Source organism: Chiloscyllium punctatum, chromosome 45 (assembly GCF_047496795.1).
Source record: "Chiloscyllium punctatum isolate Juve2018m chromosome 45, sChiPun1.3, whole genome shotgun sequence".
NCBI lineage: Eukaryota > Metazoa > Chordata > Chondrichthyes > Orectolobiformes > Hemiscylliidae > Chiloscyllium > Chiloscyllium punctatum.
Window position 1 is genome coordinate 55,559,160 of NC_092783.1, and position 26,286 is coordinate 55,585,445.

At 39.5% G+C, this 26,286-nt stretch overlaps 1 protein-coding gene across 8 annotated transcripts in view; it reads right to left on the reverse strand.

Annotated features, from left to right (window-relative positions):
• Positions 1–26,286, reverse strand: part of LOC140467454 (nuclear transcription factor Y subunit alpha-like) — a 68,052-nt gene that overhangs the window by 11,725 nt on the left and 30,041 nt on the right. For 5 of the 8 annotated variants that reach the window (XM_072563828.1, XM_072563835.1, XM_072563830.1 and 2 more), the window contains 4 exons: positions 23,276–23,369; positions 18,420–18,586; positions 17,233–17,406; positions 16,205–16,297 (listed from right to left, as the gene is read on the reverse strand). In XM_072563828.1, coding sequence (XP_072419929.1) covers positions 16,205–16,297; positions 17,233–17,406; positions 18,420–18,586; positions 23,276–23,369 — 528 coding nt within the window. Of the gene's footprint in view, positions 1–8,253; positions 8,297–16,204; positions 16,298–17,232; positions 17,407–18,419; positions 18,587–23,275; positions 23,370–26,286 lie in introns of all 8 variants that reach the window. The other 3 variants (XR_011955464.1, XM_072563834.1, XM_072563833.1) reach the window with 2 other exon arrangements.

Consider the following 26,286-nt stretch of genomic DNA (forward strand, 5'->3'; position numbering starts at 1 on the left):
AAGATTGGGAGACTTTCCTAGTGCCAATAATTTGCTTAGAACCACTTCCCTGGTGATTATAATTTTCTCAAGTTCCTCTCCTTTCTTTTCCTAATGTACAACTATTGCTGAAAAGTTGCTTGTAACCTCTTAAATGAAAAATGATGCAAAAAACCTGTTCAATACATCTGCCTTCTCCTTCTTTTCAATTACTAATTCCTCAGACTCACTTTGTCAAAGCTTTTCTTTTTAAAATATCTGTAGAAACTCTCCAGAACACAGAAGAAATCTTTTGAACTTGAAATATTAACTCTGTTTCTCTTTCCACAGATGCAGCCAGATCGGAGTTCCTCCAGCACTGTCAGTACTGACTTGATATTTTAAACTGTACACAGGTCCACGTAAGATACTCACACCTTCAGTCTGCATGACACTAAACTCAATTTAAAAACAATTAATCAAATTTACTTCCTCTAAAAACATACACATGAAATGTTAGTCGTTTACTCTGATCAAGATTTGAGTTGAGGAGACCAGCAATGTTAAATGCACGTTGCTACCAAGTAAAAGGGTACTGAAGTTATGTTCAATTCCTTTAAAGAAAATTGGAATTTTAATTGATGGAAGAAATTATGAGTTCTATAGTGATACTGCATCACTGATACAACAGGGAGTGTTTTGTGTGAAATCAGAACTATCACATGGAAGTTTTCATTCATAGCAGCCAGCCATTATAGTACAACAATCAGAACTGGATCTGACATCAAACCATAACAAATTAAATTTTAAAAATGCTAGATAAATAAATTTAGTAGCTCAAAAGTTCACGAACCAGCTTCACAGCATACTATTGTTACATAGCACAGTTGAAGTTTTACATTAAGTCACCTGATCTTATTTCACAAGAATAATGCCAAGTAATAAAGTACCTTTAAACCCTAATATGGAAAAGTAAAACTTTTAAAAGACCATTTTCTTTTTCAGAATTGATAAAAGATTCAAGAACATCAACCTACCTACCTTTGACTTAACTGCAATGATCTGACTTCTCTTCCCGAATCCAGCTGCAGCCTATCACTATTATTGAACACCACATCCTTATTTTCCAGGCAATAACTGATTTCATTTAACTATCTTTCCCAGTGTTGTTCCAATTTCTGTCGCCAATCCAAACTGCCACCGTGTACCGTTTTTCCAATTTTCAAAACAGCAAAAACTGCCAAAACAATTTCTTTCAAATTTTCTGTCTATCTTCTTTTCTTAAAATTATGTATAATAGGAAGCTGACATTCAATACATCTTTCTTTAAAAAAGAATGACTCCAATTACTCTACCTAATCTGTTCTTTCTCACAGTCCGTCAATTATTTGAGTAAATGTCTAATTCCCATTTAAAAGTAACTAATCAATCTATCTCCACTATTATACATACATATTCCACATCATAAATAGTTCGGCATTAGAAGTTTCTCTAATCTCTACTCTTGATGTTTTGCCAAATATCTTACAGGTGTGTTTTTTGGCTTTCACTGGAAACAGTTTCTTCTCATCAAAATCTTTCAAAATTTTGAGTACCTCTGCTAAGATATCCCTTATTCTCTTGCTAATTGACTCTGCCTAAGATGTTGGAGACAGATTAAATCATGCCTTCTAAATAGACAATTAACTGATGAGAAAAAAATTACAGGGTTATGAGGAAAAGGCAGCAGACAGTTGGACCAGATGTTCTTGCAAGTAAGCTGGCATTGACACATCAAATTGAATGGCTTCCTTCTGGGTCAATCATTTGATGACATGCTTATTCATTGCGAAAAAGTAGCATTTACTGGTCCAATTGCCAATAATTAATATCTAGTCCCTTTAACTGTTCATCCCACACAGAGCCCCTTTCCTACCACTGACTTCCTCAAATGGCATCTTCACTAGTTTTCATCTACAACTATTCTTTTATGCTTAGATTAACTCTCCATATCCTCAACAAATTATCTTCAGTTCTACGTAGAACATAACAGTGCAGTACCTTAATGTTGTGCCGACCTGTGGAACCAATCTGAAGCATATCTGTCCTAAACCGTTCCATTTTCATCCATATGTTTATCCAATGGCCAGTTAAATGCCCTTAAAGTTGGCAAATCTACTATTGTTGCAGACAGTGTGTTCCATGCCCCTACTTCTCTCTGACTAAAGAAGCTACCTCTGTCCCATGTATCACGCCTCAATTTAAAGCTATGTTCCCTTGTGCTACCTATCTCCACTTCACAGGTGAGGTGCCAGAAGACTGGAGGTTGGCTAAAGTGGTGCCATTGTTTAAGAAAGGTGGCAAGGACAAGCCAAGGATATATAGGCAAGTGAGCCTGACATTGGTGGTGGGCAAGTTTTTGGAGAGAATCCTGAGGGACAGGTTGTACAAGTATTTGGAAAGGCAAGGACTGATTAGGGATAGTCAACATGGCTTTATGCATGGGAAATCATGTCTCACAAACTTGATTGAGTTTTTTGAAGAAGTAACAAAGAGGATTGATGAGGGCAGAGCAGTAGAGGTGATCTATATGGACTTCAGTAAGGCATTTGACAAGGTTCCCCATGGGAGACTGGTGAGCAAGGTTAGATATCATGGAATACAAGGAGAACTTGCCATTTGGATACAAAACTAGCTCAAAGGTAGAAGACAGAGGATGGTGGTGGAGGGGTTTTTTTTAGACTGGAGGCCTGTGACCAGTGGAGTGCCACAAGGATTGGTGCTGGGTCCACTAATTTTCATCATTTATATAAATGATTTGGATGGGAGCATATGAGATACAGTTAGCTAAGTTTGCTGATGACACCAAAAATTGTAAATGTAGTGGACAGTGAAGAAGGTTACCTCAGATTACGATGGGATCTTGATCAGGTGGGCCAATGGGCTGAGAAGTGGCAGGTGGAGTTTAATTTATATAAATCTGAGGTGCTGCATTTTGGGAAAGCAAATCTTAGCAGGACTTGTTCACTTAATGGTAAGGTCCTAGGGAGTGTTGCTGAACAAAGACATCTAGGAGTGCAGGTTCATAGCTCCTTGCATGTGGAGTCGTAGGTAGATAGGATAGCGAAGAAAGCATTTGGTACGCTTTCCTTTATTGGTCAAAGTATTGAGTACAGGAGTTGGGAGGTCATGTTGCGGCTGTACAGGGCATTGGTTAGGCTACTGTTGGAATATTGTGTGTAATTCTGGTCTCCTTCCTATTGGAATGGTGTTGTGAAACTTGAAAGGGTTCAGAAAAGATTTACAAGGATGTTGCCAGGGTTGGAAGATTTGAGCTATAGGGAGTGGTTGAATAGGCTAGGGCTGTTTTCCTGGAGCGGAGGCTGAGGGGTGACTTTATAGAGGTTTATAAAATCATGAAGGGCATTTTTAGGATAAATAGACAGTCTTTTCCCTGGGTTGGGGGCGTCCAGAACTATAGGGCATAGGTTTAGGGTGAGAGGGGAAAGATATAAAAGAGACCTAAGAGGCAACCTTTTCACTCAGAGGGTGGTACTTGTATGGAATGAGCTGCCAGAGGAAGTGGTGGAGGCTGGTTCAATTGCAACATTTAAAAGGCATCTGGATGGATATATGAATAGGAAGGGTTTGGAGGGATATGGGCCAGGTGCTGGCAGGTGGGACTAGATTGGGTTGGGATATCTGGTCGGAATGGACGAGTTGGACTGAAGGGTCTGTTTCCGTGCTGTACATCTCTATGACTAAGTTCATTAGCTGCTGTGTTAGTGTGTTGGTCGATTTGTGGGCTACCATGATGCCAAGCAGTATGAGTAGTCTGGCAGTCGCTTCAGAGAGGTCTTTGATGTCAGGGAGAGTGGCTCGGGTTTCTGGATGCGCTTTATCTGCTTATTTGGGTTTGTTGCTGAGAAATTGATGGACTGTGTTCATTGGGTCCCCGTTCTTTTTGAATATGCTGTATCGGTGATTTTCCTTTGCTTTTCGTAGTTCCTTGGTGCTGCAGTGTGTGGTGGCTCATTGAAATAATGTTCTAATGCAGCTTCCTTTGCTGATGTTTGGATGATTGCTTCTGTAGTTCAATATTTGGTCTGCATGTGTTGTTTTCGTGTAGACACTGGTTTGAAGTTCCCCATTGGCTGTTTGCTCTAACGTGACAAGGAATGGCAGGCTGTTGTTGTTTTCCTCCTCTTTAAATGAATTTTATGCCAATAACGATATCGTTGATTGTCTTGAGGTTTCCTCTAATTTGTGTCATTTAGTGATGACAAAAGGTGTCACTCATGGAGCTGACCAAGAGTTTAGGTTGGATAATTTGCAAGCTGTTTGTTCGAGTCTCTGCATTACTGCATCTGCTAAGACGGATAAGTGGATCTATACCTTCCCACTCACTTCACTTTCAATAATAAAACTACAGACAAACCAATAGAACACATGGGATCTCCGATATCAGGATTCTTAGCAGAGGCAGTAATGTAGAGACTTGAACAAACAGCTCTGCCACCCATCCAACCCAGACTTTGGGTTCGCTATGTGGACGACACCTTGTCATCACTCAATGAAACAAATTAGAGGAAACCTTCAAGACAATCAATAATATCGTTATTGGCATAAAATTCACTAAAGAGGAGGAAAACAACAACAACAAACTGCCATTCCTTGATGTCACAGTTGAGCGAACAGCCAATGGGGAAACTTCAAACCAGGGTCTACAGGAAAATAATACAGTAGCGCCTCGACATACAAATGACCCCGTTCACGAACAAATTGGTTTACGAACAGGATTGTACGTAAAAGTTTGCTTCAAGATACGTACGAAATTCAAGGTACGAACAAATGGAGTGAAGTGCAGGCTTTTGTTGAGAGGCATCACCCTAACAAAACTGTAACCAACAGAGCAGTGAACATTTTAAATGACCCATTTATGTGATGTCCCATTTTTGGAAAATTTTGCAACAAAGAAAAAACAAGTTTCTCTGGATTGTTTTCTTGTGGCATCACCAACCCCCAAGAGACAAAAAAAGACAAAGGACTCCGGAAATATCCGTACAATGGGAAAAATTGCTTCAGTTTGTGAACTTTTCGGTTCGCGAACCGGGTCCCGGAACGGACTAAGTTCGTAAGTCGAGGCGCTACTGTACATACGGACCAAATACTGAACTACTGAAGCAATCATCTCAAAACCACAAACTAAGCTTCCTTACAAGATTACTTCAATAAGCAGCACAGATGAGCTACGCAGAGCATACGAAAATCACCTATATAGCGTATTCAAAAAGAAGATACCCAATAAACACAGTTCACAGATTTCTCAGCAACAGTCCCAAACAAGCAGAAAAACGTGCCCAGAAACCCTAGCTACTCTTCCCTACATCAAAGGCATCTCAGAAATGACTGCCAGACTGCTCAGACCTCTTGGCATCATGCTAGCCCACAAACCCACCAACACACTAAAACTGCAGCTAAAGAACTTGAAAAACCCCATATAGACCACAAGCAACACTAATGTGATTTACAAAATACTTTACAGTTCTTGCAACAAACACCACATGGGACAAAGAGCTAGAAAACTAGCCATCAGGATACATGAACATCAACTAGCCACAAAAAGACATGACCCACTCTCACTAGTAACATTACATACAGATGAAGGACACCACTTTGACTGGGACAACGCATCCATCAGAGGACAAACCAGAGACACGCACCAAGAATTCCTAGAAGCATGGCATTCCAACCGAAACTCTATCAACAAACACAGCTACTTGGACCCCATTTACCACCTTCTGAAAAAAAGAACAGGAACTGACATCACCACAGGAAATGATATCACCAACCCAAGGAAACCTAAACACAAATAGAAAGCAAGTCACTCACACCAGTGCTTCATCGGAGGCTCACTGATGATGTTAACGAGTATGGTGATGAAAGGTCTGAAAATGAACCTTCCAGCTCAGTGAACAACCTTATATCCAGAACCTCAACCTGAGCAACAAATTTTCTAAGAACTTGCTACCAAGGCTTGTCTCTACTCCCCTTTATGAACAAGAGGACAGTATTTGCTATCAGCCAGTCTTCTGGCACTATTCCTGTAGACAATGACAACAGAAAGATCAAAGCCAAAGGCTCTGCAATCTCCTCCCTGGCTTCCCAGAGAATCCTAGGATAAATCCTATCAGCCCAGGGGGCTTATCTATTTTCACACTTTCCAGAATTGCTAAACACCTCCTCGTGAACCTCAATCCCATCTAGTCTAGTAGCCTGCATCTCAGTATTCTCAACAACATTGTCATTTTCCAGTAGTAATACTGACGATGAATATTCACTTAGCATTTCCCCTATCTCCTCAGACTCCACGCACAACTTCCCACTGCTATCTTTGATTGACCCTAGTCATTTTTTCATTCCTGATCTACCTATAGAAAGCTTTATGGATTTCCTTGATCCTATCTGCCGACGACTTCTCATGTCCCCTCCTGGCTCTTCTTAGCTCTTTAGGTCATTCCTGGCTAACTTGTAACTCACTAACTGAGTCTTCATGTCTCATCCTAACATAAGCCTTCTTATTCCTCTTGAGAAGAGATTCAACTTCTTTAGTAAACCATTGCTCCCTCACTTGACAACTTCCTCCCTGCCTGACAGGTACGTACTCATCAAGGACGCGCAGCAGCTGTTCCTTGAATAAGCTCCACATTTCAATTGTGCCCATCCCCTGCAGTTTCCTTCCCCATTCTATGCATCCTAAATTTTGCCTAATTGCATCATAATTGCCTTCCTCAGCAATTATTTTTTAAATCAATGTGACTAACCAGACAGTCCTAATTTTGGATTTCTTTCTGTATATGTGGAACATGTACTTGTTCTAGTCCTTTTCTGACTCTTATTAAATCAACAATTATGTTGTTCCAGCTTTATGGCTTCACTCTTGAACTCTACAAATTCACTAACTGCAGGTCTCATTTTCAGCAATAACTCAGTTCTACAACTTCTATTAAGTTCCATCACAATTTCAACCTTTGAATCTATGTTAATTCAACACTTTCCATGAATCCAGTGGCACAAACTTCATGAGCCAAGCACCTTCTTTCTGTGCTATTCTATGCTTTCCCATTAATAGTTGTATTCTTGTTTAAGAATAACACTAATTATTGTTCTGTTTTCTTCTATGCTTGGCAAAGGTCCTGGTCCTTTGCTGCAGTTGTTAAGCTGATCAATAACGATCACGTGTGTTTCTATCTTCCTGTCCCAAATGATGACCGTGACAAGCTCTCACTTGACCTCATGTCCATTTCTGTTCACAGACATGTTTGCTAGATTATTTTCCACCAACCACAATGTAAACAGAGTATAGATTTCCCTCTATTATGCATTCAGTTTTATAACATCCTTGCTTAATGAGGTCCTCTCAAGAAACTTCAATTTTGAAATGTATGCTGTGGTTCAGTGGGGAGCATTCTCACCTCTGAATCAGAAAATGTAGCTCAAAGTGTAGGCTAATCTGTCAGCATATTACTGAGGGAATGTTGCTTGTTGCAGCTACCTTTTAGATAAGACATGAAACTAAGGCCTAATTTCTCTTTCAAGTGGATACATAACACTATTCAAAAGAGGAACTGAAGACTTATCCTAGATATACTAGCTAATACTTTTCCTTCAATTATAAAAGGTTTACCTGGTCATTATCACATTACTGCTTGTGGGTACTTGTTGCGTGCAAAATGGTTGCTGTATTAATAACATTACAACAATGATTGCACTTCAAAAGGTACTTTACTGTTCTAAACTGCTTTGGTACTTTGCAAGGTTGCAAAAGGTGTTGTAAATGTTTATGAATGCAAGTCTTTCTTTTCTTTCTGAGCCAACCTTACATGATGCAACATCCATAAACATCTTTATTTGGCTGTGTTGCTATCTAAACTCATCCTACAGTAGATAGTGGTTTCGATGAGGTTTGTAAAATCTAGCATGCCATATTTTAAATATTAAAATTTGCTATCTCCTCTGCATTAGGGAGACCAAGTGCAGATTGACTAACTTCTCTGCTCCACAGTGCCAACATGTTTTACTACGTAATCTGACTTTCCCTGAATCAAGTGGTTTCAAATGCCACTTCAGAAAATGGAGCCACAACACTCCTATACATTGAACTTTGTGTTTTTCACCTTAACAACATTCCAATCAATTACAACCCATTACATTAAATTCTGGCTTCAGATATGGGGAGTCTCTACTGATTTCCGAACGCTTTTTAAAATTAATTTTCCACTGAACTCCCTTCTATTTATGAGCTGTTTTACTCACCTTTTCTCTGTCTTACGCCTTTTCACAGCCTGACTGAGATGACCTTTATAAAAAGAAAAAAGTATCAAAAAGTTTAATTGCTTAAAATAACTAAATTCTGACGATGGGATGCTATCCAAAATGTTAACCTATTTTTACTTCAGATGCTGATGGACCTGCTGTATATTTCCAGTATTGTTAGTTTTTATTTCAGGTTGGCAGCACGTGCAACTTCTTTTCTTTTTATATCAAGGCCAAAGTCAGGGAGAATAGAGATGGTATGTTGAGATATTGACTACCAGAGTCACAGATCCTAACTCTTCACAACTTTTCAAAGCAGATCTGGATAATTTTATACAATAAGTCAACATTGTAACACATAAAAATACCATCACAGATAATTATGGCCAACTTTAAAACCTGTTTGATAGTATATTTGGGTCCATGCCTTGAAAGTTTTTGAACTGTATCCGTCACACACCAGATATCACAAAGGTTATATTTAAGAAAAATACTAAACTTTCTGACTGTGGAGCAAGCATGGTATTTGCAAGTATCTGCTAACCCCTGAAATAAATTAATCCTAGGACATACCTATTTATAGATGTCTTAAAAATTCTTTCACAGGATGTGTGTATCAGCAACCCCTAGTTGCACTTGAGAAGGTGGTGAACTGCCTTGTGAATCAGTGCAGTCAACCTGGTGTAGGTAGACTCGTATAGACAGGATGGACCGAGGAGTGGCAGGTGGAGTTTAATTTAGATAAATGTGAGATATTGCAGTTTGGTAAGGCAAATCAGGACACTTAAAGGTGGGGTCCTGGGGAGTGTTGCTGAACAAAGATATTGGGATGTAAGCTGAAAGTTCCTTAAAGATGGGGTTGCAGGTTGACAGAGTAGTGAAGGTCCTCTATTCCTGACGAAGAGCTTTTGCCCGAAACGTCGATTTTCCTGCTCGTCAGATGCTGCCTGACCTGCTGTGCTTTTGCAGCACCACTCTAATCTAGACTCTGGTTTCCAGCATCAGTAGTCCTTGTTTTTACCACAGGGTAGTGAAGGTGACATTTGGGACACTTGCCTTTAATCGGTCAGTGCAATGATATGGGAGTTGGGGTGTCATGTGGCAGATGTACAGGATATTGATTAGGCCACTTTTGGAATACTGTGTTCAATTCTGGCCTCCCTGTTTTAGGAAGGATGTTGTTAAACTTGAGGGGGTGCAGAAAAGATTTACAAGAATGTTGCTGGGGTTGGAGTATTTAAGTTATAGAGAGAGGACTATTTCCCTGGAGTGTCAGAGGCTGAGGGGTGACTTTATGGTGGTTTATAAAATCAATTGGGGCACGGATAGGGTGAATAGCCAAAATATTTTTTCCAGGGTGGAGGAGTCCAAACCTAGAGGGCATAGGTTTAAGGTGAGAAAGGAAATATTTAAAAGTGACCTAAGGGGCTACTTTTTTCACACAGATAGAAATGAGCTGCCAGAGGAAATAGTGGAAGGTGGGACAATTACAACCTTTAAAAGCATCTGGTTGGGTACATGAATAGGAAGAGTTTAGAGGGATATGGCCCAAATGTTGACAAATTGGACTAAATTAATTTAGGATATCTGGTTGGCATGGACGAGTTGGATCGAAGGGTTTGTTTCCGTGCTGTACTTCTCTATGACTCAGTGACTCACATTGCTAATGGCTCAGTGACACTGAGAAATGGCAGGATTTATTTCTAAATCAGGATGATGAGTGGCATGGAGGGAAATTTGCAAATGGCAATGTTCTCACATATCTGCTGCCTTTGTTCTTCTAAATGGTACTGGCTGTGGGTTTGGAATGTGCAGAGGAGCCTTTGTGAATTTCTACAGTATACCAAGTAGATGGTACTCACTCATGCTACTGAGTGTCAGTACTGAAGAGAGTGAATGTTTGCGTTGTGCACAATCAAGCAGGCTACGTTGCACTGGATGGAGTTAAGTTTGACTGTTGTTGAAGCTGCATTCGCCCAGCAATTGGGGAATATTCCATCATACTCCAGATTTGTATCTTGTAGATGGTAGACAGATTTTGAGGAGTTGGGAGGTCAGTTACTTGGAGAGATACCTAGCCTCTGAATTGTTATTGTAGCCGCAGCATTTATGTGGCTCGAACAAATCAATTTCTGGTCAACAGAAATTGTTAGTTCAGATTTCAGGTGATGGAAATGCTACTAAATGTCATAGGACAATGGTTAGATTCTCTCTTGTTTGAGATGGTCACTGACTGGTATATATGTGGTACAAATGTTACTTGCCACATGTCAGCCCAAACCTGGATACTGTCCAAGTCTTGCTGCATTGGGAAGTCACAAAATGGTGCTGAACCATTGTGGAATCAGTGAAATCCCTTGCTTTTGACATTACAATGGAGGATGGTCACAGATAAAGCAGCTGAAGATGGTTAGGCCTATGGTACTAGCTGGAGGAACACTTGCAGAGATGCCTTGGAGCCAAGACAACTGACCTCCAACAACCTCAACCATCTTTCTTTGTGCTAGATACGACTCCAACCAGCAGAGGGATTTCTCTGCCCCGACCCAAAATCTCATTGACTCTAGTTTTGATGGGGTTCCTTGATGCCACACTGTCAAAACCAGCCTTGATGTCAAGGGCAGGCACTTCCACATTATCTCAGGAATTGAGCTCTTTTAGACATGTATGAATCAAGCTATAATGAAGTCAGGAACTTTTTAAACACTGGTGGAACTCAAGCAGAGTGTCAGTATGCAGATTACTGCTGAGGAAATGCTGTTAATAGTTCTGTAGATAACACTTTCCACCATTTTACTGATGACAAGAAAACAGATTGATGTGGCATTAATTAGTTGGATAGGATTTGTCATTTTTTGTGTACAGGACATAACCTGGATAATTTTCCATATTGCTGGGTAGATATCAGTGTTGTAGCTGTACTGGAACAGCTTGGCTAGGGGTGTGGCAACCTCTGGAGCACATGTTCAGTACTATTGCTGGAATGATGTCAGGGTCTGGAGCCTTTACAGTATGCAGTGCTTCAGCCACTTCTTCATTTCACTTGGGCCGAACTGAATTGGCTGAAGGCTGGCATCTGTGCTGCTGGACATCTTTGGAGGAGGCAGACATGGATCATCCATTTGACACTTTTGGCCGAATGTTGTTGCAAAATGTGCCAGCCTCATCATTTACACTTAAATGTTGGGCTTCCCCATTACGGAGGTTGGGGCTATTTGTGCAGCTTCCTCTCCAGTTAGTGGTTAAATGTCAAAAAGTGTGGTGCTGGAAAAGCACAGACAGTCAGGCAACATCCGAGAAGCGGGTGAGTTGACGATTTGAGTATAAGCTCCTCATCAGACACATTCCTGAAAAAGAGCTTATGCTCGAAATGTCGACTCTCCTGCTCCTCAGATGCTGCCTGACTGCTTTTCCAGCACCACACTTTTTGACTCTGATCTCCAGCATCTGCAGTCCTCACTTTCTCCCAGTTGTTAAATGTCCACCATTAATCACAAATGGATGTGGCAGGTCTTTGATTCTGATGCATTTGTTGTGGAAAGCTTAGCACTATTTATCACTTGCTGGTTATGCTGTTGAGCATGCAAGTAGCCTGTTCAGTAACTCTGCCAAGTTGACACATTTCAGAGTGCCTGCCATTGCTCTTGGCTTGCCCTTCTGCACTCTTTGTTGAGCCAGGGTTAATCTCCTTAATGGTAATGGTAAGAATGAGGATGTGCTTACCATGAGGTTGCAGATTGTGTTGCGAGTACAATTCTGCTGATGGCTCTAACACCCCATGGATACCCAGATATCTATTTTCAGCCAGTCAATCTCACTTGATCTTAGTGACACACAATGTAATAGAGGGCATCCTCAATATGAAGACTGATCTTCAACATCACAAGGACTGTGAGGTGATCACTCTTACTGATTCTGTCACAGACACATGCATCTGTACCAGACAGCACAGATCCTCACAGCACCAGACACCTGGGCTGAATTCCAGCCTTGCCTGACTGTGTGGAGTTTGCATGTTCTCCCTGCATCTTCATGGGTTTCATCCCAGTTTGAAGATTGTGCAGGTTAGGTGGATTGGCCATGATGAAACTGTCTGTAGTATTCAGAGATGTATAGGCTAGGTGGACTAGCCATGGGAAATGTGGGGTTATGGGATACAATAAAGGGCTGGGTCTGTGTGGGATGCTCTTAAGAGGATCAGCAAGGGCTTAAATGGAGCAAACTGCACTCTAGGGATTCTGTGCTAAATCCCCCACCCAGATAACATTCTGCATTGCTGTGGGTGTGGATTCACACATAGGCTAGAGAGGGTAGGGTTACTAGATTTCCCTCCCCAAAGAGCAGATGGGCTTTTACGACTATTGTGAAATGGTTACATGGTCACCATTAGATTAACTTTTCAAGTACTGTTCAGTTTGGAGGACGACTGATTCATTAGCTGAGTCTGGACGGTGGCAGGAGAGAAGGAAGAAAGATGAGGTACATGGGAAGGAGCTGCAAGTTTCTTTGTCCACATTTGACCTCATGATATGGGACTTCACAGAGTCTAGAGTCAATGTTGATGACTCTCAGGGCAATTCCTTCCTTATTGTGTACCAATGTGCTGCTTCTGGTTTGATAACTTCCTGTATTAACTTTGAGTGAGATTTTCATTGCCCACGAACATAACTGACATTGTTATTCTATGGTAATTCAGGATTTACTTTGAATTAAGCATTTTAATGGTGGGATTAACAATGCCTTCAAACCAGCAACTCCTACAACCCCTGAAATATCTTCAGCATTCAAAGTTTTTAGAAAATATTAACCACAACTGACAGAAAATCAAAGGAATGACAGGGCAGTGAGTTCTTTTTAATATTGTAATTTTTGGCAGAATTTTGATAATGAGACTCCATCTGTAAAATACAGATATTTTAAATATTTCACTGAATAATTTGATGCCTGAACATGTTTACAATATAGTATGCTGCTTTTAGCAATTAATGATTGATTATTTTTAAAATGACTGTGGTATGATTACTGAGTGAAATGATCTGTTACTGATTTATCCAGAATCTATTAATTACAAAAAGACATGCCAAAAACAGTTGAGGTACAACAGAAATAGCTCTCTAAAATGATAATGCACCTTATGAAATGTTGCACAGATTGTGACTGTTGCAAGGTAGTCTTCATTATATCAATCCATACTGTCCCTTACTGTGAACAGCTAAATGCTTCAATTCATCTTGTGTAGCAATGATTCAAATTGCAAAATGAAATATGGCCCATTATCAGTGAATACAGTTTAAATATCCCAAATAAAAGTTTATTTCTGTACTGGTTGGTTTAGGGTTATTTGTGAAATAGGATATAAAGGAGGTTTTAAAGAAAACACACAACCTCTTCATCTGGAAAGCTTTGCAAAGTCTGAGTTTGATTTATAATTTAGAAACTGAAGCAACTACTGTAAATCTCATAGCATGTACACTCTTTCTTAATATGTCAGGTATAGACAGGAGAGATCGAGTGAATCCTTAGAAGTGTATAAAGGCAGTAGGCGTATACTTAAGAGAGAAATCAGGAGGGCAAAAAGGGGACATGAGATAGCTTTGGCAAATAGGGCTAAGGAGAATCCTAAGGGTTTTTACAAATAAATTAAGGACAAAAGGTTAATGAGGGAGCAAATAGTACCCCTCAAAAGATCAACAAGACAGCGTTTGTGTCGAGCCGCAGGAGATGGGGGAGATACTAAACGAGTATTTCGCATCAGTGTTTACTGTGGAGAAGGACATGGAAGATTTAGAATGTGGGGAAATAGATGGTGACATCTTGAAAAATGTCCATATTACAGAGGAGGAAGTGCTGGATGTCTCAAAACACAAAGGTGGATAAATCCCCAGGACCTGGTCAGGTATACCCTAGCACTCTGTGGAAAGCTAGGGAAGTGATTGCTGGGCCTCTTGCTGAGATATATGTACCATTGATAGTCACAGGTAATGTGCCAGAAGACTGGAGGTTGGTTAACGTGGTAGGGCAAGGGCAGCCAGGGAACTATAGACCAGTGAGCCTGACGTTGGTGGTGGGCAAGTTGTTGGAGGGAATCCTGAGGGACAGGATTTACACGTATTTGGAAAGGTAAGGACTGATATGGGATGGCCAACATGGCTTTCTGCATGGGAAATCATGTCTCAAAAACTTGATTGAGTTTTTTGAAAAATTAACAAAAGAGGATTGATGAGGGCAGAGAGGTGGACATGATCTATATGGATTTCAGTAAGGCGGTCGACAAGGTTCCCAATGGGAGACTGGTTAGCAAGGTTAGATCTCATGGAATACAGGGAGAACTAGCCATTTGAAAACAGAACCGACTGAAAGGCAGAAGACAGATGGTGGTGGCGGAGGGCTGTTTTTCAGACTGGAGGCCTGTGACCAGTGGAGTGTCACAAGGATCGGTGCTGGGTCTACTACTTTTCGTAATTTATATAAATGATTTGAATGTCAACATAGGAGGTACAGTTAGTAAGTCTGCAAATTACATCAAAAATTGGAAATGCAGTGGACAGCGAATAAGGTTACCTCAGATTACAACAGGATCTTGATAAGATGGGCCACTGGGCTGAGGAGTGGCAGATGGAGTTTAATTTAGATAAATGCGAGGTGCTGCATTTTGGGAAAGCAAATCTTAGCAGGACTTGTACAGCCAATGGTAAGGTCTTCGGGAGTGTTGCTGAACAAAGAGACCTTGGAGTGCAAGTTCATAGCACCTTGAAAGTAGAGTCGCAAGTAGATAGAATATTGAAGGCGACGTTTGGGTATGCTTTCCTCTTTTGGTCCAAATATTGAGTATAGGAGTTGGGAGGTCATGTAGCAGCTGTACAGGCTGTTGAGTAGGCCTCTTTTGAAATATTGCGTGTAATTTTTTCTCCTTCCTATCGGAAGGATGTTGTGAAACTTGAAAGGGTTCAGAAAAGATTTACAAAGCTTTTTAAGATTTAAGATTCCCTACAGTGTGGAAACAGGCCCTTTGGCCCAACAAACCCACACCGACCCTCTGAAGAGTAACCCACTCAGACCCATTTCCCTCTGACTAATGCACGTAACACTATGGGCAATTTATCATGGCCAATTCACCTGACCCGCACATCTTTGGACTGTGGGAGGAAACCGGAGCACCCAGAGGAAACCCACGCAGACACGAGGAGCATGTGCAAACTCTACAGACAGTCGCCAGAGGCTGGAATCAAACCCGTGTCCTTGGCACTGTGAGGCAGCAGTGCTAACAACTCAGCCCCCTTGCCTTCCCAATGTTGCCAGGGTTGGTGGATTTGAGCTATAGGGAGAGGCTGAGTAGGCTGGGGCGGTTTTCCCTGGAGTGCCGAAGGCGGAGGAGTGATCTCCTGGACAGGATAAATAGACAAAGTCTTTTCCCTGATGGGGGAGTCCAGAACTAGAGGGCATAGGTTTCAGGTGAGAAGGGAAAGATATAAAAGGGACCTAAGGGGAAACCTTTTACACGCAGAGGGTGGTGCGCGTATGGAATGAGCTGTCAGAGGAAGTGGTAGAGGCTGGTACAATTGCAATGTTTAAAAAGCACCTGGGTGAGTATATGAATAGGAAGGGTTTAGAGGGATATGGGCCAAGGTCCTTGGGAGTGTTGCTGAACAAAGAGAGCTTGGAGTGCAAGTTCATAGCTCCTTGGGACTAGATTAGGTTGGGATATCTGGTCAGCCTGGACGAGTTAGACCAAAGGGTCTGTCTCCGTGCTGTACATCTCTATGACTCTAAGTGATCAAATCCAGCAAAGGGTTAAATATCTTTTAAGAATTTTTGTCAGCATCAAATGTATAATCATGGTAAAGAGAAGCTTTCTGAATCTTTTTAAGTGGATCATTAAAAGTTCAATAACCTTTGTTGCTGAGTTTAAACTTTCTTTCATAACATTTTCATTAAGTTAAACAAAACTTACAATCTCATCACCCTCCTTGGGAGAAAAGAAGCGGCCGCCTTCTCCACGTTTTCGCTGCATTGCATGGCGGTGACGTGACTCATGGAGGTATTTCTTTACAGAGAGAATAAAATACACGGTTGCAAAAATAAATAAGTGTTATCACAATAAATAAGAATAGCTTATTTTAACAGCAGAGAGAAGTCAGACTACCTGTTGTGCAGGCTGTCTTCACACACCATGGCAGAGAAAAACATGACAGCATTACCCTCTTAAAGGATGGTCATATTACTCATATAAACATCTCTTTCCACAGATTGTAAAATGCATTCGCCCAGTTGTAACCTTGGTTGCTTTTCCTATTTCCAGGGTATGCTATTTAATCAATTATACTTATATGTATTGTCTGTACATGTGTTTCCACAACTTAATTAAAAATATTCTGCTTGATAGTTGGATTGAGAGACTCCTCCCAAATAAGAGATTCATGTTCTGTGTGAGGAGCTCATATAAAACGAACGTTACAACATACACCAGTTGGGGTGAATGGCATTTTTATGAGATTTGATCTCAATGCAAAATGAATATTCTTTTTCTGTCTCCTACAATATAGTGCTGAGTTAACTTTGGCCTTTTCTGTTTGAGCAGTCAGGATATGTAAGATTAAAACAGTATCATATATTAAAACAGATTCTCAAGGGCTGAAGAGATTTTCATTGCTCAAAAACATAACTAACATTCAGCCAATAAATGAAAATATCAAAAGCTGAAAATATTTTTCTAGCAAATATAGACAGACAGATAGTCTCCAGTAGCACTGAGGTACGAATTCACAATGTAGGCATACGTGGAGAAAATTAATCCTAGATCAAAGTTCCCATTTTCCGTTCCCATGTGCCAAAATCTGGTTATTGAAATGTTATCACTAGAACACACGAATTCAAAATTGGGAATATAATTTATCCACCATAGGAGAACATTTAGTTAAGATCTAAAAAAGCTACACAATCATCTTAGGAAGGAGAACTACTTTATGTAATTTCACTTACCCTCCTTTCTTTTGGAATCCGACCTTCTGCCTCAAGTTTAGCTCTTGCTTGTCGCCTTTTTAAGATTCGGTGATACTGTTTGGCGTTTACATATAATGGTTCTTCTTCTAGTAGCTCTGCACCAGGTAAAGGGATCCTTTGCATCGCTGGAACTGTACTAGTCCCTGGTACCATCTGTATAAGAAAGCATAAAAAGAACCAATGGAAAAATTAACAAGGTTAACTTATTCTCCAGAAAAGATTACTAATTTTATAAGCTATAATAAAACTTTAATGGTTTAGTAAGCTAGTGTATACTGTATGAACCAGCAAACTTCAAAGTTATTGTTTAACACTGCTTTGGTAACAAGTGTTAACATAAAGAAATTAACTTAAGAAATACAGTATCATTTCCTCAGCAAATCTAAAGCTATAGCAAGAGTCTTTTCAGTAGAGCAGTACGAAGTGGCAAAATACAAATCTATACTAACAAAGCAAAGCAAAGTACAGGTAGACAATCCTTTATCCGAAATCCTGAATTCCAAAAAGCTCTAAAGTCCAAAGGTTTTTTTTCCTGAAGTTTTTTTCTCATTAACAAAGTTGCTTGGCGTGCAAACAATTAGCTCAAGTCGACATCCACTCGATGCGTGTCACTCAGATGCGACATGGGGGTGGGAGCTCGCCCAGCACCGGCAGGCCTCAATTCTGTTTCAAGGCCCCTTAGTGAGTGTGTTCTTCTAGTAAGACTTTTAAAAATTTCATCAAACTGTCACTTATTCTGAAATTCAAAAAATTCTGAATTCCGAAGACCAGCTGGTCCCGAGCATTTCAGATAAAGGATTGTGCACCTGTATCAACTAGCCTTGTCTCTGGGAAAATGCTCCACAATGGCTTGGTTTATTGGGATTCCAGAATGTTAGAATGTAGATCACTCTACATCACAATTATCCCTTAAAATGTTTAGTCAAGTGTGACTGGTTGCTTGTAACCAGATTGTGACCCAGTGCAAGGACACAATGAAGCTGAGATTCCCTCATGCCTTCACCTGACGTATCACAACTTCTTTGCTGAGTATACTGCCTAGTCAAATGGTTAGATCTTATGATTCAATATACCATTATCACAGACGTTAGAGAGATAACCAGTGATTCAAAATATTAGTGTAAGCAGCAATTTACTCACAAAGTTGCTCAAAACTAGAGACTTACCATCACCATGCCACCTGCATTGACCATGCTTCCAGCAACAGGTAGCGTTACCGTTACAGTGCCCTGGCTGCTATTTGTGGTGCTTGTGCTGGCTCCTGTCTGGACAATTTGAGCCCCAGCAAGACTGGCAGCAGGAATCGTGATCATGCCTGTAACAGGGACTGCAACTTTAGCATGTAACACAAAGAGGAGAAAGGTAAGACAAGACAAGACAGGAAAAGAAAGAGATAAACAAACAGAGGGCAAAGTGAAAAATAGAGATAAGGTGATTGACAGAAAGATGCAAGATAACAAAGGGAAAAAGAAAAATGAAAGGAACAAGATTAATTCCTTCACTTTTCAAGAAAGCATTAATCTTTAAATTATTGCAATAAAATCATACCAAATGTTATGCAAACTAGAACAACCTTTTTTTTATAAATAAAAGTCTAAACGTAATGCAAAACAGAGTTCATTGCAATTAAACAGTTCAGATTTCCAAATATTTAGCTAATATGTTTTCATGTGTGAATGATGCATTAGTTCAGAACTTGGAATCCACATTATAGATGGATGTCATAGCACTGGAGAGGGTCCAAACGAGATGGACCAGGATGTTACTGGGCTGGAGATTTTCAGTTATGAAGAAAGACTGGACTGACTGAGGTTGTTTCCTTAGAGCAGAGGGGACTGGGGGGGTGATTGAGATTATAAAATTATGAGTGGCACAGATAAGGTTGACAGGAAGGATCTTTTCCCCTTGATGTAAGGAATAAATAACTGGGAGCTTAGACTTAAGGCTATGGGCAAAAGGTTTAGAGATGGAAGGAACAACTTTCGTCCAGAGGGTGCTGGGAATCTGGAATTTGCTGTCTGTAGGAATAGTAGAGGAAGAAATCCTTGTCACATTTAAAAAGTATTTAAATTTCACTTGCAATACTAAGGCTTATAAGGCTATGGGCTAAGTGCTGGAAAATCAGATTAATTAGGTGGTCGTTTTGACTGCTGCAGACATCATGGGCTGAACCACCTTTTTCTCTCCCATAGATCTCTATGCCTGGGTGCCATGTGTGTTTTGTAATGGTGTAGTTTGGAGATATTTACTACATTGTGAGAGTTCAGCACTCTTTTGGGGGCTTACTTTTATGTTCACATATGCAGCAAGCTCCTGAACTCAATCATACTACAGGACTGAAGTAATGAATTGAAACTAAATACTTTCCAGAAAAAGGAAAATTTTAAAAATATGAATGACAGGGGATGTACCCTTGAACACATGCTGACATGGTGCAGTAGAAACTTTTGAAAAGACTGCTTGCACTGCTGAATAAAAAAGTATTGTGGTATGACACAAAGAAATACTAAGGTAAGGCTTAGAAAACAAAATATATTTTTGTTGTAATCTAAAGCGAAACATTATAAACACATTATATTTTATCCGTGCAGCTTACTAAGTGAAAATTAGTAGTTCCGTTTACTATGGAGTGATTTTTGCTTTCTCGTCGACATGTTTATATCTATATATATTAGGAAGTGAATAACGGCTTGCTGCAGGAAGCTTGATTCATGGCCGTTTTAGTAGCTATTTTTCAGATATATTTAACCAATACCAAAATGGCATATCTGAATAATGCATAACCCACATTTAAATGTTCTGCAGTAAATGCCACACTAATCACTTCATCTTTTTCTTAAAGATTTTAAATTTCAATTAATATGTTGAATTTCCTTCTAATGGAAGCTGGAGGAACACCAACATGCCGTGGCTCCTAGTAGTTAATGCTGCATAAGTTGCTTACACCTTGCAGTACTGCCTATGAATGTACCAGCATGGTCCAAGGAGGTTCCAACCACATGCTGACTTTCTCTCCCCCTAGGAGAAAGTGAGGACTGTAGTTGCTGGTGAAGGGCTCATGCCTGAAACGTCGATTCTCCTGCTACTTGGATGCTGCCTGACCTGCTGCGCTTTTCCAGCAATACAATTTTAGCTCTTTCTCTCCCCCTACCCCAACTTTTTAATCTTTCACCATTTTACCTCAAGCTTTATTGTTCTGGAGCTTTTATGCCAAGATCCATGGTATAACAATGATACATCAGATGGGTAAGTCAGCAGCAGGTACAATTTTACCTTGGAATGTGTGAGGTGTTACATCTTGGAAAAGTAAAAAGACAAGGGAGTACTCAATGAATGGCAGGACATCTGGAAGCTCAGAAAGAGGCATCTTGGGGTGTTTCTTCACACATGTTTGAATGTGACAGAACAGATTAATAGGTTGTTTAAGGCAACATACAGGACATTTGCCTTTATCAATCAAGGCATAGAGTATAAGAAAAGGTGCATTAAATTGGAGCTGTACAGAACTTTGATTAGACCAATGCTGATACATTGTCTGCTGTTCTGGTCATCATACAATAGGAATGATGTAATTGTACTAGAGGGGGTGCAGAGAAGATTCACCAGGATGGTGCCAGAGTTGGAGCATTTTATCAATGAAAGGCTGGATAGGCTGGGGCTGTTTTCTTTAGAGCAGAAAAAATGGGAGGGCTGGGAACCTGACAGAGGTGATATAACACTATGAGAGGCATCGACAGAATGCACAGAAAGCAGCTCCTCCCCTTAATCAAAGAGTCCATAATGAGTCCATTGTTTTAAGTTGAAGGGCAGGAGGTTTACAGAGGATGAGAGGTAAAATCTTTACACATACAGGGTGGTGGGTATCTTGAAAATAATACTTGAGAAGGTAGTTGACATGGGAAACCTTAACTTTTGAATATACATGGATGAGCGCTTGATATCATAAAATGAGAGGCTGGAAAACAGGATTCATGTAAATAGGCAGGCGGTGATTCAACGGGGCTGTAGGACACTTCTGTGCTGTATGACTCTAATAGAAGAAAACATCCAGCCTTGAATCAACATTTTATGCTAGCAGCACTGCAGAGACATTGCATTGCGCCATCCTCACTTGCAATGATGTTCTAGAAAGAATATATATCATCAGCCAAGCTTTGTTTGAACATATATTCCTCCCGAATAACTGTCGCATTTGCGCCAGTCGGATATCACTACAGGATAAGACACAACAAAAGGGAACAGTAAGGTGCAGCAGCAGCAGCACATGACAGAAGCTCTTCAATCAATATCCAGCTTTTGTAGCAAATTGGTTTGCAAACAGTTTTGGTGGTGAAGGATAGCTCTTTCATGAGTATGGTGTGCAGCACCAATGATTGTAATTTTTAACGGAAATTAGAGAAGATCTTTAGTAGCCTGTATTTTCTATCCCTATTAATAGTAAACCTACTCTAGCTTATTTGAACATGGTGAGACTAAGCATCTTCTGTAGATATGGTTTATTGAACAGCAGCAATTTGAAAAAATAACTGTCACCTGGCCATCGCATTCAATCAGTATGAATTTAAGTGAAAACTGTGAAAAATCATGGAAATCCAGCCAAGCAACAACTTAGTTATTAATTCCAAAAGTTGACTTACTATAAACTCAAATTGCCTTCCTGATGTGTAATTTTATATACTTATTTCTTGCTGCTTGTAAACATACTAAATTGTTACTTTGAAGGTGATCCCTAAAGGAGGCAGGGAAATATCAAATTTAACATTGTATCATTCATGTATTTTAATTTTATTAATACCTCCTTTTAAATGGTCTATCATCAAAAACACAACCAGCCAATGTTGCTTTTCCTGAAACCATTTAAAATTTGATTTGTTTTTTTTTTAAAACGAAAGTCTACTATTTCTATATGCTTTGCAATACTTTACCATCATTGTGATCTTCAAATAATTTTCAGCATCAGCAGAGAAGACATCAAGTCTTAAGCCAAGACTTTGTTTTTACTCTGGTCTCTGTTTAGTTTTGGACTTGGGAAAAGAGGTAACTTTAACTGTCTAGCTGAATAACAGACAAATTATAATCCAATTTATTCATTAGAATTATGTCTTTAGCCCTCCCACACAAAAATAGGGTTATAGAACATAGAAAGTAGGAGCTGGAGTAGGCTATTCAGCCTATTGAGCTGGTTCTGCCATTCAATATGTTCATGACTAGTTTTTCCATTTCATACTTTCATACAGAGGCTCTCCTCACACCTTTGACAACTTTATTTATTTATTATATCTATTCAGTGACTTGATATGTTACGTGGAAGAGAATTCCATGGGTTCCCCACTCTGAATGAAGAAATGTCTCCTCACCTAGGTCCTAAAAGATCTACATAATTTTCTGAGAACCTGACAACTTGTTCGCAACTCTCCAAACAGGGGAAACATCATCCTCATATTCAGTGTGTCCAGTCCTCAAAATTTTATATGCTTCGATATGATGAACTCTAATATTCTTCTCTCTTTCTATGTATATATAGTCATACACTATATTTATTTTTCAAAACACAGATCAAGCAATTAATCCATGGACAGGCATTTGTGGGCCTAATCAGCTTTGAACCTGTATGTGGTAAGTGCACTTTACTGATAGTCACCCTATCACAGTGAGTTGAGAAAATAAAATATAACTACATTAGCAGCACATTTGTAGGAGAAAGAAGACATATATCTTCAAGTAATGAAGTTATACAATAGAAGTGTGGCAAAGTGACACACCAGAATTTCAATAGCAATAGGAGGAAAGTGAGGGAGAGAACACCAGCTAATTAAATCACTACTATTTGCCGTTAATATTCTGAGTAAAATCAAAACATGAAGTCAAACAAAAACAGAAATTGCTGGAGAAATTAACTTTGCTTACTCTCCATAGATGCTGTTACGCCTGCTACATTTCTCCAGAAATTTCTGTTTTTGTTTCAGATTTCCAGCATCTGCAGTTCTTTTTTTTATGAATTCAAATAAACTTTGCCGGTTACCTTGCTGGAGTACGGTGCCGTCTGCATTAACCGGTTGGTATACAATTGTCTGTCCCTCTGCAGTCTGTGCCACCTGCTGTCCTTGCACTATTTGCTGTTGACCACATTTAGTTATGGAAATAATTAATTATTTTTTGCCACTTTCCAAGTTTAACATAGATATTTATACATTGATCATTAAATGCAGTTCAGCATATACAATATAAAGTGAGCCTTAAGAGGATTATGGACAGTGTAGAGAATCTATTCTAACAAACACTTTTAATTTATGATTTTACAAAGTCTAACCTGTAGTGGTGTTAATGAACAAATAAAATTTTTCAAACTGGTATGAATGGGAGATGCTGTCACTGTGTTGAATAGCCACTGATAATAGCTTAAAGTTGACAGCCAAGTTAAAAGAATTTCTTATGGCTCAGTTTCAATCCCAATGAGAATATTAGGTTAATATTGATATTTATAACTCAACAATTGGTTCAGCTATTCAGGCTTTGCATTCGACTTGACATCAAGGTCAGGTTAAGGTTCTGATATGGTCAGCATCAAGACTGGTGAGACTGAGTGTTGAGAAGTGTAATTTAATATTAAGGGCTATCTCCGCATGAGCTATTCACTTATCTCAACCATAAGTTGTTGTTATTTGATCATCTAAGCCAAATAGACTTTGCTGTTTTTGTCCACGGGATCTTGATGTCATGCCCTCTGGCCACACCCATGAATGAATAAACATAACCACTTTGCTGCAGGTCTAGATCCATACGTCCTGGCATCCTTATGGTCTGGCCTACATTAGTGATCCATGTGAGTTTTTGAAACAAATCAGTGTCCAACTAGACTACACGGACCATTTTCCCAAACTAAACTAATTCCACCTGTCTGCATTTGGCCCATATCCCTCCAAGCCGTTCCTATTCATGTACTTAAACTATTTCTTTTAAACGTTGAAACCGTACCCGCATCCATCACTTCCTCTGGCAGTTCATTCCACACACGAACCACTATACTTAAAAAAGAATTTGCCCCTTATTCATTTTAAATCTTTCTCTGCTCACCTTAAAAATATGCCCCCTACTTTTGAACTGTAGAGAGAAAAAAAGTGAGAAAAAAAAGAACCTTTGCTATTCACCTTATCTATGCTCATGATTTTATAAACCTCTGTAAAGACCATTGCTCAACCTACTACACTCCAGTGAAAAATGTCCATTAGGCTAGTTTGTAATTCAAAGTTTTATTGAATTAAAACGTCACTATCTGCCAGAATTTGAACCATGTCCCCCAGACATTAGTTGGGTTTCTGAATTACCAGTTCGATGACATTGCCACTATGCCACCACCTCCCCTTGGAGCAATTTTCTAAAAACTCCGATAACTAACTGCTAGTTTGGCAGCAACCCATCTACTAATTAAAACATAAGCTTGAAACATTTTGGGAATTGAAAATTGCAAAGATCAATTTAACTTTACTATTAATAAAGCAATATACATTTTTGGAGTTTTATGCCTCAACTGATTGAGCAAGAGACTCTGGGGTTACTTTCAAAGAAGTAATTTATAAAATCAAAAGAAATAGGAACAGGAGTAGACTGTTCAGCCCCTTGATCCTGCTCTGCCATTCAATAGAATCATGGCTGATCCTGACATTCCTCATGTCACATTTCTGCCCTTTCCCCCCGCAACCCCAGATTCTCCTACTGAACAAGAATTTATCTACCAACCTCAGTCTTAAATATGTGCAAGGATGCTGCCCTTCAGCTTTCTGTGGCAAAGAATTCTGAAGATTCTCAACCCTCAGAGAAGAGATTTCATATCTCAGTCTTAAGCTGGTGCTCTTTAATTCTGAGACTATATCCTCCAGTCCTAGACTCTCCATTGAGGAAACATCCTCTTAGCATTTACCTTTGTCTAGCATTTATGAATCTTACATGTTTTTATGAGATCAACTGACATTCTTCTAAGTTCCAATGAACATAGAGTCTGAATTTGTTCAAGCTTTGCTCATAAGATAACTCCTCCATGCCAGGTATTAGTATGACAATTCCCAGAAACAGCTGAAATGTTTCAACTATAGATGCCTGGTCCTGACATGCAGTTATTATAATTATGCAAGCAAATGTTGCAGGTATTTGAATGTACCAAATTCTTACAAACATTCTGAGCAGTGGCAGTTGAGGGAGGGACATTGACCCCAATACTAGGAAAACTCAAACCTCTTCTACAAATACTATCACAAAACTCAAAACTGCATGAAATGTCATCCTAATTTGTGTGTACATGTTTTAACAGCGGAAAATCAGAACCAGCATTCTGGTCAAAGATCACACACTAAAACATTAACCCTGTTTCTCTCTCCTTAGAGGCAGCAAGACCTGCTAACGTTTTCCAGCAATTTCTGTTTTCATTGTCTTTTGGTGAGGGTCTGGCTGTATTATCTAAGTCAGAGGTGAGGGTGACACCAATTCAGTCAAGCTGCAACATTTCGGGAAGAAAGTCAACTTTCACTTTTTGAAATGAACCGTGGAACTTGGAAAGTTCAGATAAAATGGTAACTAACATTAAATCTTTTATTTTTGAAAAAAACATTAAAAATAATGATAAAGTTTAGAAAAAGCAACAAAAGAATGAAAACCTTAAGATAACATAAGGAAAAGAAAAATCAGGTTGCAAAGTGGTTATATATTTATTTTTGTCATGAAATATTCTTGAAATTTAAGCAGCTTTGATATTGTAACATTCAACATTACAGGTGGAAAACTGTCAAATCTCAATGGCTAACACTATTGTCAAAATACAATGGATGTGCTCTCAGTTATTGTCAAGATGATCGATTTCAACATTTACTAGCCATGATTTTAGAACAGACAAAAGCCTATGATTCATTAGTATATAAAAATATGACAGCACAATATATTAGATCTGGATTTGTAATTTGAGGTATAAGGTTAAGAAAATACAGCAAAAATGGAATGGTGAGTTGCCAATTTCCATAGACATCTTTCACGTTAGTCAGGAGT